At 35.7% G+C, this 18200-nt stretch overlaps 3 protein-coding genes across 4 annotated transcripts; 2 read left to right on the top strand and 1 right to left on the bottom strand.

Moving 5' to 3' along the window:
• The first annotated feature begins 731 nt into the window (after positions 1-731).
• LOC127078756 (uncharacterized) lies at positions 732-4461 on the top strand. Of its 2 annotated transcripts, XM_051019198.1 has the most exons (14): positions 732-843; positions 962-1001; positions 1497-1578; positions 1714-1817; positions 1927-2053; positions 2132-2226; positions 2342-2465; positions 2562-2642; positions 2740-2838; positions 2968-3126; positions 3243-3303; positions 3383-3450; positions 3533-3706; positions 3806-4461. In XM_051019198.1, exons 3-14 carry the CDS (start codon positions 1540-1542, stop codon positions 4175-4177), a joined length of 1503 nt encoding a protein of 500 aa, XP_050875155.1. In that variant the 5' UTR covers positions 732-843; positions 962-1001; positions 1497-1539; the 3' UTR covers positions 4178-4461. The 2 variants fall into 2 exon arrangements, with proteins under 2 accessions (XP_050875155.1, XP_050875148.1); XM_051019191.1 differs by lacking the exons at positions 732-843; positions 962-1001 and adding an exon at positions 1017-1202.
• A 2003-nt stretch (positions 4462-6464) lies between these two features.
• On the top strand, positions 6465-9508 carry LOC127078771 (elongation factor Tu, mitochondrial). Its single transcript, XM_051019208.1, has 12 exons — positions 6465-6742; positions 6976-7051; positions 7210-7302; positions 7413-7487; positions 7647-7751; positions 7839-7929; positions 8029-8234; positions 8352-8435; positions 8515-8580; positions 8674-8736; positions 8812-9052; positions 9170-9508. The coding sequence occupies exons 1-12, from the start codon at positions 6615-6617 to the stop codon at positions 9238-9240; spliced, it is 1299 nt and encodes a 432-aa protein (XP_050875165.1). The 5' UTR covers positions 6465-6614; the 3' UTR covers positions 9241-9508.
• LOC127078748 (uncharacterized) lies at positions 9451-12735 on the bottom strand. The gene is made up of 2 exons (XM_051019182.1): positions 10316-12735; positions 9451-10050 (listed from the first exon to the last, which is right to left on the bottom strand). The coding sequence occupies exons 1-2, from the start codon at positions 12398-12400 to the stop codon at positions 9625-9627; spliced, it is 2511 nt and encodes an 836-aa protein (XP_050875139.1). The 5' UTR covers positions 12401-12735; the 3' UTR covers positions 9451-9624.
• Positions 12736-18200: the final 5465 nt, after the last annotated feature.

Below are 18200 nucleotides of genomic sequence, written 5' to 3'. Positions count from 1 at the left end.
TAATTCACATCATCTTATTAGCTTATGTGTACACCTTCTATAAACCACCAATCAAAACTTTACTATTTACCAACACTCAATTTTTAACTCTTTCTATTCCAAAACCCCCTTTTCACCTTTCTTAATTCTCCAATACCACATTACAAATGAAAATTCTTTTTCCTACTCCCTGCAAATTCTTTTTCCACGATCTTCTTTACCACCCGCGCATCGCGCGGGTCCTAATCTAATTTATCATTAAAATGAATACACAAATGCATTACAAAAGCACTTTGCTAAAATGATTAATAATTTTTCTTTATTTATACACTTATATTTATTTGTGTGAAATTGATGATTAATAAAATACTCTCTATTAAAAAAAATTCTACAAAGATTAAAAGATATAATAATATTATAAAAGAAACACTAAAATTTTAGCCACCTAACCTTGTCAATATTTTGAAAATAGAGTATACAATAATAGGTAAATGACTCAATTGTAAAAATAACACTCATTTGAATATTGAAAAAGTGAAATTGATATTTATTTAAAACTATATATAATTTACAAAATCATTCTAAAAGGGTGGAGTATTTTAAAAGAGATTGAGTACTCTATAAAAAACTTTTCCTAGCTCGATATTTCCTAAGTTGACAAATCAAATTTCAAAGTAGGTCCATCTACAATTGCTAGCTATTGCAAGCTATGATTGAAAAATATTTCAAAAGAGTGGATATATATTAATTTCCATATCTAAATGGCACGAGTGATGATTACTCCGAATAATTTGAAATGCCAAACTATGAATTCTTTCAATATTCTGACAGCACCATAATATATGCCACCAAGCAAAGCAAGAGGTTAATCACAATCTGTACATGCTTTTTTACAACAACAACAACAATTCCTTTATTGTTTCTTTATTATTAATTGTTTTGTGTTTTTCTTATTTTGTTTGATTGTTTTTTCCAACAAAAGAAAAAGATACATAGTTGAAAGGGAACAAAAGACAATACAGGTTGGTCCAGTCCTTTTCTTTCTGTTTCTTATTCTTTAATTCTTCTTTTTTGTCTCTCACTTGTCTCTCTCTCTCTATACCTTGTAACAAGTGCAATTTTTCTTTGACAAAACATTGATACTACATATTTGTTGAAATTTATCATCTTTGATTATTTGAAAACATGGAACAACTTGTCAAGTTCATCATTCGTCCACCAAGGTATTACATTTTCTTTGTGTTTATGTTGGGGTCCTATTTCAGTTTGAATTTGATGGAGTATAATGTTTTGGTTTTTAGTCTTTTTTGAACTAGTATCTTTGTTTTGTTAACTTTGTTCCATGTTTGTTATGTTTGAAACTTGAGATCTATACTTTCTGTTATGTAACTCTTACTTTACATAGTAAGTTTCTGTCGTTTTTTTGTTTCTGAAAATGGGATCTGTAAATCATGTTATATAAATTGGTGAAAAATATCTTCTTTCAAGATGATTGTATGTAACTGTTATGTATGCAGAGCTGAATATGATCCAAAAAGTGATCTATTGGATTCTGAGTTCATGCTAAAAGGGAAATGGTTTCAACGAAAGGATGTCGAGGTATGGTTCTGGATTGATGATAAATTCGTTATCTCATTGAAAGAGTTGGATTGTTTGTTTCCGTCGTGATTCTATATATCAATGAATTGATGACATAAATTATGAAGCTTTCGTGTAATATTTGATATTTTGCAGATAAAAAACAGCCGCGGTGATGTTCTTCAATGCAGTCATTACATGCCTATAGTCAGTCCTGATGGAAAGCCGCTACCGTGCGTGATATATTGCCATGGAAACAGGTGACTCTATGGATACATTTCCTTGTTGTACAATAAGCGCTTATTTGTCGATGCTTGGTTGCTTTTAGTTTTATAAGGTTGTGCTTACTTTGTGCAATGATTATGGCAGTGGATGTAGGGTAGATGCTAGTGAAACTGCTATGGTTTTACTTCCTTCAAATATTACAGTTTTCGCTCTTGATTTCTCGGGATCAGGAGTTTCTGGAGGGGAGCATGTCACTCTTGGTTGGAATGAAGTAAGTGTTTGTTCGGTAACTGTTTGAAAGAATACCGTTAACATTGTTAAGTATGATCTTACAGCTATCTATTTTCAGAAGGACGACCTGAGAGCCGTGGTAAACTATCTGCGGACGGATGAAAGTGTTTCCCTCATTGGCCTATGGGGACGCTCGATGGGCGCCGTGACTAGGTTAGTTTTCGTTATTCACTTCTTCATTTGACCTTATAATTTGAATGAGATTAAATTGAAGTGTATACATAATACAGCCTTATGCTCTCACTGATGATAATGTAATTTCTTGCAGCCTTATGTATGCTGCTGAAGATCCTTCAATTGCAGGGATGGTTTTAGACAGTCCCTTCTCTGATTTGGTTGATTTGATGATGGAACTCGTCGATACATACAGATTCCGTCTGCCAAAATTCACGGTGAGTGAGTTTCAATTAATATCAAACTTTTGATATATGACATTGCATATTTTAAGTAATATGCACAACAAATGAAGCTTATTTCCTATGTTACAGGTGAAGTATGCAATTCAATACATGCGAAGAACAATCCAGAAGAAGGCAAAATTTGATATAATGGACTTGAATACCATTAAGGTTTTTCTTTTACCTATAGAAGTTTGCTTAATGAAAAAATGTATATTATTATTTGCTACGATTTGATGTTTTCTTTCATTATTTGTTTGCATCACAGGCAGCAAAATCTTGCTATGTTCCTGCTTTACTAGGTCATGGCATTGATGATGATTTCATACATCCCCGTCACTCAGATCGCATCCTCGAGGCTTACATGGTAAGTATGTCTTTAAGATTACTATATAAGTCTTCATGACATTTTGTAAATTTCGGTTACTTTATAGAAGTTTTCGACTTTCATACCGTTTTCATCTGCTATTTGTTTTATGAATGTCTGTACTTGTAGGGAGACAGAAACACAATTAAATTCGATGGAGATCACAACTCGCCGCGTCCTCAATTCTTTTTTGATTCCATAAACATATTTTTTAACAATGTTCTTCAACCTCCGGAGGATGAGCTCGGGGAATCCTTTTTCGACTTTACTAACGATTTCTTTGGTAAGGTAAAATTCACCATTCATTCACCTCTTACAGTTTTCCATTTCATTCAAAATACAAAATGCTAGTACAAAATTACATTCCATAACATTTTTCTTTAAACTCGAATGTTTTTACTCAGGACGTTTGGCGATCCGTGCATGAATTAGACTATGACAACGAACCGTCATCCGAAAACAAAGGCAAGGCTCAAATAGTGACCTAGTATCTGTCATCTGTTTTGTTGTGAAAATATCTTAATTGTTTCTTTGCTAATTGCAGAATCATCAACAAGCACCACGGATGCCACGAAGCAAGTCCATCAAAAAAGACCGATGAGCAGAATGGAGGTCGGTTTTTATTTTCTCTAAACCATGAAGAAGCTACAAGGAACCGGATTCACTAATTTTGCATGATATTCTTGTCTAACAGGAAGAAAAATGTGATGAATTTTCGTCATCGTCATCAACAATGCTTAGCTTTGAACTATCAAATGGTCATCTCTATGATCCCCGCGTTCCAACCACGATGGACGATGATCAGTATGTGGAATATCATCTCGACGACCTTACTGGCATTCCATCTAATGCAGAGGAAGAGCAAAGAGTAAGTCAACTTGTTGGCTATGCCTATTATGCATACTTCAAATTTTCGAATAAAAAAATGAATTATTGTTTTTCATTGACTTGTTAATATCATTTTCAGATGTTGATGGAAGCTGTGATAGAATCCTTAAGAGACGGAAAAATGCAAAATCCACCCGTAGAACAACCTCCATTAGAATCATCGGATAAAGACGATTCTTCATATAAGATTTCCAAGCCTATAGAGACAGAAACCACCTCTGCAGCATCTGATGTATGCGAGCCCTTAAAAGTGGAGTCAAACGCGGCTCCATTGCCACCATCACATAGTGATAGTTCTGCTAGCAAAAAATGTTCATCTGAGATTGACATATCATATAAAACTAAAGCTACACTAACTGTCATTAGGAATCCAGCAGGGCATGTGATGAACGGATTAATGCGTCGTTGGGATTTCAACTTTTTAAGAAACAGTCACAACCGACTAAAGTAGTTAGCTAGTTAGTCCTATTTATTTACAGGAAGTTATTATACAATGTTTGTCACTAAAGAAAAAAGTTTGTAGTTAGAAACAAGTTTTGTGTGTGTAAATTTAGCAGGATTGAGTTATTATCGGAGAGATGAGTTAATGTTCTTTGACTGTAAGAGAGGATTGTTGTGTTTTTTTACTCATACGAACAAAAGTTGCTGGATTTCTCATTTATTTGCCTCATGCTTTTGCATGATGTTCTTAACATTCATTGGATGCAATTGAATCTTACCTCATGTTTCCTACCATGATGTTGTTATGAATTTTTTTAGTTCAGTTGTTATTTCAAATATTTGAACCCATATTTACATCACCACTCTTGCCCTTTGTGTGATCGTGAATGGTTCACGGTTGTACTAAATAGCATTGTTGATTTTAATTTAGTCTTTTTGATCCGGACAAATCTCATACTGCTTACCAAAATACTTACTCCCTCCGTCATATATTATAAATAAGTTTCACCTTTTTAGATTCATTAAATAATTAATGTAACTATTCATTAAAGAGGTCGTCATGTGAACAATTGAAGTTGAATTTGCATCTTTTGTAAAGACAACTCTTTACCAACGTAGACAGAATAATTTAAGGCAAACAATGAAAATATGAAATAAAACATATCTCAAAGAGATGACATGGTGCGTAAGGCATCCCTAACAATAAAGGGAATTAAATGTCGTGAATTTAAAGGTTTGAGAAATATTTAAGATGACTGTCCAAATTTTCTTAGGAACAGAGAAAACGTTATAATTTCACTTTCTCTGAGTTGGATAAAGAGAGTAAATCTAATCAAACAAATAATTTTGTGCCCTTCACTACTCGCATTGAAGAAAGTTCAAATTTTAATTTTTTTTTTGGAGATATTAGTGATGATTCTCCATCACATAATGCTTTTACTGAAACTTACAAGACTATGTATTTTAAATGGACTAAAGAAACTCAAGTTTTTGAAAAGAAGAAAAGGATTGAAGTCCTTCTTCAAGACAAAACTCGTCTCATGTTAATCATCTCAGAGTTGAACGAAGAAGTTGAACATCTCAATTCTAAGTTTGATGTCATGACCAAACTTGTAATCATGTTGCATTATGGAACTAAGAGCCTTGACGAAATTCTAGGAATAGACAAATCATCAAAAGACAGGAAGGGATTTAGATATACTGGTGAATCATCAAATTCAAAGACTATGTTTGTCACACCTATTAAGAAAAATAAATCACAATGTTTGATTACAAGTTGCAACAACCTACCAAACATCTCAAGCATCGCTCTAAGGTTCATACCAAACTCACTTGGGCATGTCACTATTGTGGCCGACGTGGTCACAAACTGTGTTACTGCTACAAATTGAATGGTAGACAACCACATCACAATCAACTGTATCATCCGTAGAAGGTTAATTCTGATTTGAGTCCTCAACAATGTTGACGTGCCAAACCTAACATTTTGGTTCATATTGCTTATACCTTCATAAGGGTTGTAAATTGATAGTAGTTACTCTGGACACATGACTGGAGAAAGAGACTATTTGAAAGACATCAAACCTTATTCCAACAATTATGTTACTTTTAGTGAAGGTGCTAAAAAAAATTATTGAAAAAAGGAAGTTAGACTATCCTGATCTTCCTTGATTTTATGATGTGTTACTAGTTGGTGACCTTTACTGTTAATCTTATTAGCATCAGTAAAAAAAATTATTGAAAAAAGGAAGTTAGACTATCCTGATCTTCCAACATGCTCACCTGATGATGAAGGGATTCAAATCTACAGACAACAACTACATGTGGTCCAATTCTGATAAGAATCAGCCTCAATCTTGTTTAATTTCCAAAAACGAAGAAACTGAATTGTGGCACGGAAGACTTGAGCATTTAAATCTCAGAAGTATGAGAAAGATTGTTATTAAGAAGGCTATTGTTGGCCCATCTGATTTTAAGATCGAAGAAGGTAAAATATATGGTATCCGTCAAATAGGAAGTATTAAAAAGAAAGAAGATAAAAACGAACAATAACTCTAATTTAAATTTTCTATACACATATTAAAAACTACAATAAAATTGTTAAAAGACATGACGATTTTACAAAATTAATATTATTAATTATTAGTATATTGTCAATGAATGAAATATAATAATTTAAAAATAATAATATATAAAATTAATTAGAAATGCATGAATGTGGCAACTGCCAAGGTGAGTGAATATATAGTATCTGATATTGTGACTTGATTTAACGTTGTATATTTGTGCGGATTCAGTTCATAACGTGTCACTTAATCACAGCGCCAACCAGATCATTGAACCAACAACCTGCGACTCTTCACACAAACACACTCACTCAACAACGATCACTTCACTTCCTCTCTTTCTCTCTATTCTTCATTCCTTCCATTTCTAACATTCTTCCAATGGCTTCCCTTACTTTCTTCAGAAAACGCCTCCTCCTATCTTTCCATTTCATATCTTCTTCCACCAACAACAATGTTGCATCTCCTCTTGCTTCTCTCCACAGATCTATGGCCACTTTCACAAGAACGTAACAAATGATTAAACCCTCCTTTCATTTTCTCATTTCTTAATACATAACCTACCTACATTGCTTGCGTTGCATGCTCTTATAACTTATTTGCATGCAACCATGCGCATGAATTTATGCATTATTATATAATAGCAATATTTCAATTTGAAAGTGTATCCGGTGTCTAACATGTGTTGGTATGCATGTAGTTACAAACTATCACTTTTATTTTATCCTGTTCTCTTTTGCAGAAAACCTCATCTAAATGTTGGCACAATTGGCCATGTAGATCATGGGAAAACCACACTAACTGCTGCAATTACAAAGGTTTGAGGCTTGATTTCAACATATTTTATATGATACTTTCATAGTGGGGAGGAATTCTAATTTATATTACATTTTGGCATTAAAGTTGTGGGATTCGGTTTATGTTTTGTACTTGATAACCTTACTGTACAAGTGAATTGATTGATTATGTGGAACAGGTACTAGCTGATGAAGGTAAAGCCAAGGCCATTGCTTTTGATGAAATAGACAAAGCTCCTGAGGAGAAGAAAAGAGGAATTACTATTGCCACAGTAAGACGTAGTCCATACTCAAATCATGCATCTTGTGAGATTTTCAAGTGTTGAATTTTGTTAAACTTACTCTTGACCTAACTATAGGTCTTACCTTGTTGATTTTGCAGGCTCATGTTGAATATGAGACAGCAAAGAGGCATTATGCTCATGTTGATTGCCCTGGACATGCAGACTATGTTAAGGTAACCTTCTTCGTCAATCATATAGTGCTCTAGTTGGAGACATACTATTATTTTGATTTGAGGTATACATTGTGACTCTACTTACTGCTCCTGAAACTTGCGTGTGGTTAAACCTCCTGAATCGTGCCATTATTCTTATTTCGTTTGGCGAAATTACAGAATATGATAACTGGAGCTGCACAAATGGATGGTGGAATCCTTGTGGTTTCTGCTCCAGATGGTCCAATGCCTCAAACCAAGGAGCATATACTCCTCGCTCGTCAGGTTTGCAGATCATTTTTGTTAAGATGCGAAAGAAAAATTTGGCGAACTAGCCAAAAGCATACTAAGACCATACACGTGTCTTTGCAGGTTGGTGTGCCATCACTGGTCTGCTTTCTAAATAAAGTAGATACCGTTGATGATCCGGAGTTACTTGAACTTGTCGAAATGGAACTTCGTGGTATAAAGTTGTTATCTCATAATTGAATGAGAAGAATAAAAAAATCTAACACTTTTTGCTAATGTATGTGTAAACCTTTTACAAACAACTTTTTTGCAGAACTACTTAATTTCTTTAAATTTCCTGGGGATGAGATCCCAATTGTGAGAGGTTCGGCTCTGTCTGCATTGCAAGGGACTAACGAAGAACTTGGAAAGAAAGCTATCTTGAAACTAATGGATGCTGTCGATGAATACATTTCTGATCCCGTCCGGCAGCTTGACAAGCCTTTTTTAATGCCAATTGAAGATGTTTTCTCTATTCAGGTAAGTAGAAATATGCCATACCATAAACACAATTATTCTCATTCATGATGCAGTGCCATATTCTGTTCTGTATTCACTCTCCGGATGTTCTTTTCACCATCTTCGGTTTGTGCGAAGGGGCGTGGAACTGTTGTCACTGGTCGTGTTGAACAAGGCACTATCAAAGTAGGTGAAGAGGTTGAAATATTAGGACTAACACAGGTACACAGAAAATTAATGGCCTATAGGTAATTTTGCTTTGTGGTTTATGTTTTTGTATTTATCGGTCTTTTGTGTATAGGGTCCACCTGTGAAGACTACTGTAACTGGTGTGGAAATGTTCAAGAAAATTTTGGATAGAGGGCAAGTGAGTAAAATCATATAACTCTTCGTATCTTCTACTTTGTTTTCCTCGCGGTTTGGATTAGTAGATAATTGAACAATATGTGTACATTTCTAGGCTGGTGATAATGTAGGACTTCTTCTACGAGGTCTTAAGCGAGACGATGTACAGCGCGGAATGGTGAGTAAAACTGTTTTTGATTCAAAGACAAAAAGAAAAAGTAGCAACTAACAAGTAAAAAAAAATCAATTACAGGTTATCACGAAGCCTGGCGCATTGAAAACTTATAAGAAGTTTGAAGCGGAGATTTATGTCCTCTCAAAAGATGAAGGTGGCCGACATACTGCATTTTTCTCTAACTATATGCCTCAGTTTTACCTGAGGACTGCGGACATTACTGGAAAAGTGCAATTACCTGAAAACGTCAAGATGGTTATGCCTGGTGATAATGTGACCGCAACGTTTGAGCTGATATTACCTGTTCCTCTTGAACTTGGTAAGCATTATTTATGATGGATCACATAAATACTATTTGATTTCATATATTCAAAAAAATTTGTGCATGACCATATTCAACAGTATAATCTTACGACAGTCATTTAATTATTAACAGGACAAAGATTCGCTTTGAGAGAAGGAGGCCGGACAGTTGGTGCAGGAGTGGTCTCGAAAGTGATTTCCTAAATGTTGATTGGGAGTCCACAAATTTTTTATCGATTGTAATTAAGTCGCAAATAGGGAGTGATACCAGCATGCAGGGAGAATCTATGATTCGACTATTTTTGACACTTATGTGTTGGTTCCGTTCGAATGTGTCTGTTTTATCTATTTGAGAATTATAATAGTAGGTTTAGATAGATGAAAACTATGTTTAATTTAATTCAAATAATAACATTGAATCGTAAAAGAAATAAATTAATGAATAAATTACTGAATAAGGCTATAGCTCTATCTTGCCCTTGAAAATTACACACAGATATGTACAATACAGGTACATTATTACAGTGATTGCTCTTAATCAACAACATGGATTATTGATCTTGCAATAATGTACTGTGTTTTATATTTTTACTTGTCTTCCAGCAACTTCAAAGCTGTCTCAACCAGTGAGTGAATTGTTAGATTGTGCCGATTCAGACCGACTGTACCAGAGAAAACATTAAAGCTTTCGAGTTCTGATGTGGTCTCTAATACATCTTCCAACACCTCTTCCATTTGAAAATCCTTAAAATTATTTATATTTTCTTTTTTGTCTTTCATCATCCAAATAGCCAGCTCAATCACAAACCTCCTAATTCTTGGGACCTTTGTTGCTGGATACTGATGTTTCTTGAGAATTTGGACTAGTTTTTTGGCCAATTCAGCTTCAGTGATTCCAGCTTCTTGAAATACATATCTTGATTCAGAAGAAGACATGAATGTGAAAACATTTGCTGCTAGCCCAACCATCACTTCTTGTAGCTTGTTCTCTTGTAACATGATTGCCTGAAGTACCTGCAAGGTTGAGGAATTATCACAGATTGATCAATTATTTTATAACCATTGGTCTAAATTTTACTGGATTGACTTATTTTAATTTTAGCTAGTGACATAAGTATTTGTTAGATTGTTCAACGCAGGTTATGAGAAGAGCTTCTTCGTGTCTACGGGTTGTTTTCAGCTAACTTTCATAAGCTCTCCAGAATAGTTTTATTTAAACTTTTGTTATAAAAAAAGCCTATAAATAAGCACTTATATGATAAATCAAAATAACACTTACTGTAGGGGCTGCTGCTGTGATTCCCTTTAGCTGGTCGAAACATTCACTGTAATTGCATAAATTTCTTAGAATTCTAGCGGCACTGACACGAATCAGCGGAATTTTCAATGCTTCTACAAGCCTTCCCAGCACTTTCAACTTCAAAATCTGATGACAGTTGCACTTGCTTTCTAGCGCTAGCATTGCTAAGGCCTCGCCAGCAACCGTTGTTACATCTTTCTGATTATCAGGTATGCTTTGTCTGAAAAAAATGTTGAACAATTCTCTGAGCACTCCACCTGTACCTCCAATCCTCTCCGTTGCTTCCTCTTCCAACGCGAGACGTGTTAAAATTTCTATGCTCAGTTTCTGTAGCAAGGGATGTTTCTCACCATGTCTTAAAATGTCTCTGATATTGCTTATTGTGAAAACTACCTCTGAAATCTCTTTTCTGAGATGTTTTCCATAGGTTCCTGTTGTGCTAGCCAGCATCTTCACCAGCTGCAGAGATCTCTTCACGGTTTGTATTTGGGACGGAGTAACATTTTCGTTCTTCAGCAGGCTTTCTTTGGCGTGTGTGAAATCTACAATCTTTGGAAGTAGGCCTCTTGTATTTCCAATCTTTCCACAGTTGTCATGATCGTGCGCGAGTTTTTTCAGAATGAGAAGTCCTAGATGGTTAAATTTCCAGAATCCGTAACTAGGGTGATCAAATATGAGTTTCTTTTCTCCTACTTCATCAGCAGCATGCATACAATTTCTGCTAGTTTGTAGGAGGGATGATATTGATTCCATAGCTCCCGGTATCCCGGCTATCCGTAGTGAGTTCTGCTTCTTACCTGCTAGTTTCGATAAAATCTCGGCAGCCGACAGCCTGAGTTCTTCTTCCTTGTGATCTGTCCAATTCAACATCTCAACTAGTCTCTCCACCAATGATATAGAAATTCCAATCTTTTGAAGCGTATCGTCGGAAAACCTCTCACTATTTGCGAATTGCCGAATAATTCTTGCTCCAATGAGCTTCTCATCAGGCGAGTTTGAGGCCAATAGATCCATAGCAAAAGAAACCATGTCCATTTTCAATCCATCAAATATGCTTCCATTGACACACCTCGAATAAGCATCATAAAAGAATCTCCGAATAGAAACCATCCCTGATGGCCCCAACTCACACTCTTTGTTAACCTCATCCAATAGTTCACAGTAACTTATTTTCCACTCCCAATAAGCCTTTTCAGTTAAGAACAACAAAGCTTCTGCAAGAGCCAATGCATAAAAGATGTTGAGAGCAGACGCGCGATTCCTCTTATCCGTATCCCCCTTAGCAATCTCTCCGTAATTATGTTGGATGAGCTTCGTCGAAGACAGAACCACGCAAGCTGTTGCAGAAAGAAGCTGAAGCCAATACAGAACCTTGCTGATATGCCTTGAAAGGAAAAACCATTTAGCATAAGGTAAAAGTGGAACATCTGAACTAATCCATGTGCGAGTCATTGTCCTTGTGTTTCTGTTATCCGAAGACCTCGGCGTAACTACATTAGCCTCCACCGTGTCTCTCCTGTGTTTCTTTACAGCCTCATTAATAGGCCTGCAAAGATTCTTTATACTTTTAAGAATTAAATTCGAACTCGTTCTAAGCATCTTGAAACTATAGATTCCTGACTCGGTAATAGACCATGTAGCTTGATGCTGCCATTCAAGCTCATGACTCCTGCTGAAAATCCTCGTTCCTTCAATCAAGAGTATGATTGTGATGAACCAAAAGTCTGTTTTATCTAAAGTAATAGCAAAACCGCCGAGAAGTACAACAGTGGCCCATATAAAACCAAGAGTTCCCAAACCAGTTGCTGCTTTTTCAAGCACGGCGAGGCGCAGGGCGAATAAAGTAAGTTTCTTTTCTGGTGCTCTAACCGATGTCAAACATTCATTATTAGAATTTTCTTGATCAGCCTCCCAACTATCTCTCTTTTCTATACTGCTAAGGCCACGGCGAGGCTCGAACATTGTGGCGGTTTTGCTCGTTGTCTCGCTTAGCCTCCTAAGTTCACCAACTTCTAGATGAATGCTTCCTTCTCCTTCTTCATCCACACAAAGTCTATGATCCATGATGATGATGATTATGATGGTGATATGAAAAAAGAGAAAAGGGTGAGTATTTGTGGAAATTTAATGAAGATATGTTTTTATTTATAAGTATAGAATTAAATGAATAAGAATGGAGGGCTTAGAGGGCACGCTTAAATTTGTCATGCTTTGGTAGCAATGGTGGTAACTTGGGGAAAGGGTTAACTTATTTCACTATCTCTTGAGTTGCTTTCTTTGTCTAGAAAGTTTCTTGTTAGCTTCCAACAAGGTGGTGGAGTATCTTGTCGTCTTTTACATTAATGCTATGACACACACAAACACACCCTTCTGCATTATTGGATTGGAGAATCTTTTAAAATGTTCTTTCAATTTTTAAGGTTTTCATTTAATATGTTTTATTTACCATATACTAGTATGTTTTTTTGAAAAACTCTTTGTAGCTTGGAGTGCACGGTTATAGATTGTGATATTAAAAAAACGAGTTGATGCATTGCTCATGCGTGCAGTCCATAAATATTGAATAAAAAATATGAATTTATGTGATAAACATTCATAACATGGAGCCATCAATTTCAATTAATATGAGTTGGAACGTGGTAAGATGGTAATGGCCATTCATTGTGATCAGATAATAGCTAAGAATGGAGTGAAAAATTAATAATTAGATAGATAAATTGTAGGGTTGATGATTGATAGGATTATTCGTTGAGGTAAAGGAAAAGACAGAGGTGGCTCTGTATTGACTCAATGAGTCAATACGATAAATTTGGGTTTCTGTCAATGTTTCTTTCAGTCTGTTTTTTGGGTCCCAGAAAGCGTAGGCAAGGAGAAAAATGAAAGAAAGTGAGGTTATGGAAGAAAGGAAAAGGAGAAAATAAGGACCTCACAATAATCACATTTTGATTCTTCAGCCTCCACGCATGCCACTTTACTTGTGGTGCATGTTTTTTAGTTTTCACGTACACGTAAGATAGGACAGAGTGTTTTTTTTTGTGTGCATATTTTTTCTTCTTCTTTCGGTCTAGTTTATGGATAACTAGTAGTAATTGATAGCCGATTATAGATACTTATAAGTTATCTGAATTGTTTGGTAAAATTATATAAAAAGATATTTTTTAATTAATAATTTAGAGACTATACTATATATTATTATTAAATTAATTTTTATTTAAAATTAATTGTTAGTTAGATTTTTCGATAAGGGCTAAAAACACTCGGTACAAGTTATGGATTGAAAAAAATTAAGGTCAATTAGATTTTTGCTGACGTGTATATTGTCGAAATCTCAAGAGTAGAAGAAATTGATATTTAGTATTTTTTTTTTCAGGAAAAAGGAATGATTCTGGAAGACATTTCGACGAAGGTATTTTCGACGACGTCAAGGAAGCGCGTCGAATCAGTGGTTAGTTGGGCGCGAGGGACGTTTTGTTTCAAAATAAATAACTGCTTCTCAGTCTCATCCTGAAGGACACGTGGAGAGAATTCATAAGCAAAGTGCATGCAAGGGTCTACGTGGCGAAGACCGAAGAAGTGAACGTTAGGAGACAATTATTTTACACTTGCATAAATAGGGATTTTAGTGTTAGGATTCAGGTTGTTCAATAATTTCATCACAAAATCTCACAAATACTCAAAGTACCAGCGTTAGAGAAAAGAGTTCACTGAGAGAATGCATGAATCCTGAAACACCATCTTTCATCTAAATGCAAAGTTTTTATTCTAGTTTATGATTTTTTATCCAATTACCTTTATCTTGTCGTTAACTGCATTGTTACTTTACATTTGTTTTACAAAATCTTTGTCTTTTATTACTGTCGAAAAATAACGTTTTCACACCATTTTATAACTATTTCGACCAAGTTGAAATCAATTGCATTTCTACTAAAATTATAAATCAGAGTCTATAGCACTATGTCCTAGGATTCTCTAGTTGATCTTGTACATAACCTTTAATAAGAGGCTAACAATTTTTTACCAAATTTTACAGTAAACAAATTGGCACGCCTAGTGGAACATGTGTTAAACTCTTGTCTTTTATAGATCCTCATAAGTTACTTTTATAAACTTATTTTATGTTCATGAATTGTTCTAGATACTTTGTATGCGTTTAAGAAGTGGAAAGTCTTTATAAAATATGACGAGTCCTTTTGTAGCTAACACTAGTACACATAACAATCCCCAGAATGAAGTAGAACAAACAGTCGGATCAACGGTTGAAGATGCAGTATGTCAACGGATTTTGACACCCTGAAAACGGGACGATCCATGAAAATGTAGGCTAAAATCAAGGATTTCGACCAGAACCAATCCCAAATAGGGAAGAAAAAGAACATGCATGCCAGCGTAATCCCAGACCTTTGATGGTTCAGGCAAGATGCTGATCAGATTCTTTGAAATATCCAATAAAATAATTTTGGAGGATATAACAACATAGCCAATATGGTCAAACAGATTCTGACCTAGAATGGCCTCAATGTGGGACTCAACAGACCTAACTTTATATCCCCTTTGTTAGAGTACATTTGATAAACAAAGTTACCCGGAGGTTCGAAAGTCTCCAAATTTACTAACTTCGTCGACGACACTAGTGAGTCGACAATCGAACATGTCACCAGGTACCAAACTAAAGCTGATGACATTGTGAACAATGAAAATTTGAAAATGAAGTATTTTCGAGTTCTCTTACAAAGAACACCTTCACTTAGTTCACCACACTTCCTCCACACTTTGCTCAAACATGGATCAGTTGGAGAGACTGTTCCATGAACAATTTTACATGGGTCAGTCAAAAATAAGTTTGAAGGAGTTGGCTAGTGTTAGGCAAAAAGTCCCTGAATCGATTGATGATTATCTAAACAGGTTTAGACTTCTTAAAGCAAAATGCTATACACAAGTCCTTGAACACGAACTAATCAAAATGGCTGCAGGTGGCCTAGATTATTCCATTAGGAAGAAGTTAGATACTCAGTACCTGAGAGACATGGCACAAATGACATACTGGGTTTGCCAGGTCGAACACTTGAGGGCTGGAAAATCCAGAACAAATAAGTATCATGAAAAATAAAAAGTTGTGTACGTAGAGGCAGATGAGTACCTCTCAGACCCAAGCGACGAGTATGTCATAGAAAAGTTATGTACGTAGAATAAGATTTGATCTTCATACTCAGGAAGAACATCAACATGTTTTCCTGGACGCCCTTGAGTACACCTGACATAGATACCATAATGATATGGCATCGCCTCGCCATAGACCTTTAATCAAGTTGGTGTCTCAAAGGAAGCACAAGGTTGGAGAGGAGAAGAGAGCAACCATTGGTGAATAAGTTCAGAAGTTAACAAACACTAATTACATAACAAAGCTCAAATACACTTCCTGGTTATCTAATGTGGTCTTTGTGAGAAAGGCATCAAACAAGTGACATATGTGCATTGATTTCACTAACCTCAATGTTGCATGTCCCAAAGGTCCATATCCTCTCCCCAACATAGATCGCCTAATTGATGGATATCCGAGTTATAAAAAAATGAGTTTCATGAATGCATATTTAGAGTACAACCAGATTAAGATGGATCGTATTTATGCACCTAAGACAACATTCATGCCCAACCATGGCAACTACTATTAGAACGGAATGCCTTTTGGGCTTAAAAATGTTTACTCCACCTATCAGAAGCTCATGGATGCGGTGTTCAATGAAAATGGGGCATAGCATGGAGGTGCACATTGATGACATAAAAGTGAAGACGTTAGAAAGGAAGGGTCATCAGCAGACATAGAAGATGTTCTAGAGTCAATCATGAACTAAAACCTGCATTTGAATCTGGTCAAGTACTCATTTGACGTACCAGCAGGAAAATTCATGGGTTTTATCTCACCAAAATAGGCATAAAGGCAAACCCAGGCAAATGTCAAGCCATCATAGACATAAGGAACCCCTGTGACGTCAAAGAAGTCCAGCAACTAACCAGGCGTTTACTTGTCTTCTCTCGTTTTCTTTCGTGTGCATGTGACACTGCTTTCCACTTATTCTCCAAATTGAAGAAAAATGAGAGATTTGAATGACAGGTGAACACGAGGAAGTGTTCTAAAATTTGAACATGTTCCTAGCATCACTGCCCATTCTGACATGCCTGATAGCAGGTTCACTTTTATATCTCTACTTGTTTATTAGTGATCAAGCGTTGAGTTCAGTTTTTACAAGAAAGAGATAGAGTGGAACGGACTATTTATTTCGTGAGAAAAGTGTTTACGGGTGTTAAGGCTTGCTATTAGAAGATAGAAAGGTTTGTATGGTAGTAGTGGTGACCGCAAGAAAGCTCATGCTTATTTCGACGACAGTATTTTGACGGTGTCAAGGAAACGCGTTGAATCAGCGGTTAGTTAGGCGCGAGGGACGTTTTGTTTCAAAATAAATAACTGTTCCTCAGTCTCATCCTGAAGGACACGTGGAGAGAATTCAAAAGCGAAGTGCATGCAAGGGTCTACGTGGCGAAGACTGAAGAAGTGAACGTTAGGAGACAATTATTTTACACCTGCATAAATAGGGATTCTAATGTTAGGATTCAGAGTGTTCATTAATTTCATCACAAAATCTCACAAATAATCAAAGTACCAGCGTTAGAGAAAAGAGTTCACTGAGAGAATGTATGAATCCTGAAACACCATCTTTCATTTAAATGCAAAGTTTTCATTCTAGTTTATGATTTTTTGTCCAGTTACCTTTATCTTGCCGTTAACTGCATTGTTACTTTACATTTGTTTTACAAAATCTTTCTCTTTTATTACTGTCGAAAATCACGTTTTCACACCATTTTATAACTATTTCGACCAAGTTGAAATCAATTGCATTTCTACTAAAACTATAAATCAGAGTCTATAGCACTATGTCCTAGGATTCTCTAGTTGATCTTGTACATAACCTTTAATAAGAGACTAACAATTGTTTACTAAATTTTACAGTAAACAAATTGGCACGCCTAGTGGAACATGTGTTAAACTCTTGTCTTTTATAGATCCTCATAAGTTACTTTTATAAACTTATTTTATGTTCATGAATTGTTCTGGATACTTTGTATGCGTTTATGAAGTGGAAAGTCTTTATAAAAAATGACGAGTCCTTTTGTAGCTAACACTAGTACACATAATAATCCCCAGAATGAAGTAGAACAAACAGTCGGATCAACGGTTGAAGATGCAGTTATGTCAATGCCTGTAAGGACAACTGCTCTGGTGGTATCATCAACATCATTTGCACCAGTGCCATCATAGGGGATAACACCCCTGCCACAACCAGGGAATACCATATTCAACCCTGCAGTTGCAAGGCCTTTGTTTGGGTTCTCAATGCCAATGAACAATAGGGATTACCCTTATGACATGCCAACATCGATGATGGTTGACCCTCATACTAATATGTCAATCTTTAGTGATAATGCAATGACAATTGTTCCATCGTATAATCCACAAAACTCCTCGACTTCGACTATTAATAATATGGTTCGACCAGGAGGATATGTTACATCCCTCAAATAGTGTCATCGTTGAATACCACTTCCATGATGGCTATGAGCAACAAATGGACGAGAGTAACTTATAGTTGGTTAACACTTTCACCCAACAAATAGGGATCATTTTCTATCCATTGATTACAAACACAAACCAAACCTATGAATTATTGGCAAACCAAATGGGGCGAATGGGTGATTTTTTGGCACGCCTCAAATTCCGTCTCGACCAACCCCTTAGATATCAAATATTGGTCAGGTCGAAACATCCTGAAAACAGGACGGTCTATGAAAATGTAGGCTAAAATCAAGGATT

This window comes from Lathyrus oleraceus, chromosome 1, assembly GCF_024323335.1.
Source record: "Lathyrus oleraceus cultivar Zhongwan6 chromosome 1, CAAS_Psat_ZW6_1.0, whole genome shotgun sequence".
NCBI lineage: Eukaryota > Viridiplantae > Streptophyta > Magnoliopsida > Fabales > Fabaceae > Lathyrus > Lathyrus oleraceus.
The sequence above is the reverse complement of the archived record's forward strand: the minus strand, read 5'-3'. Positions and strand labels throughout refer to the sequence as shown.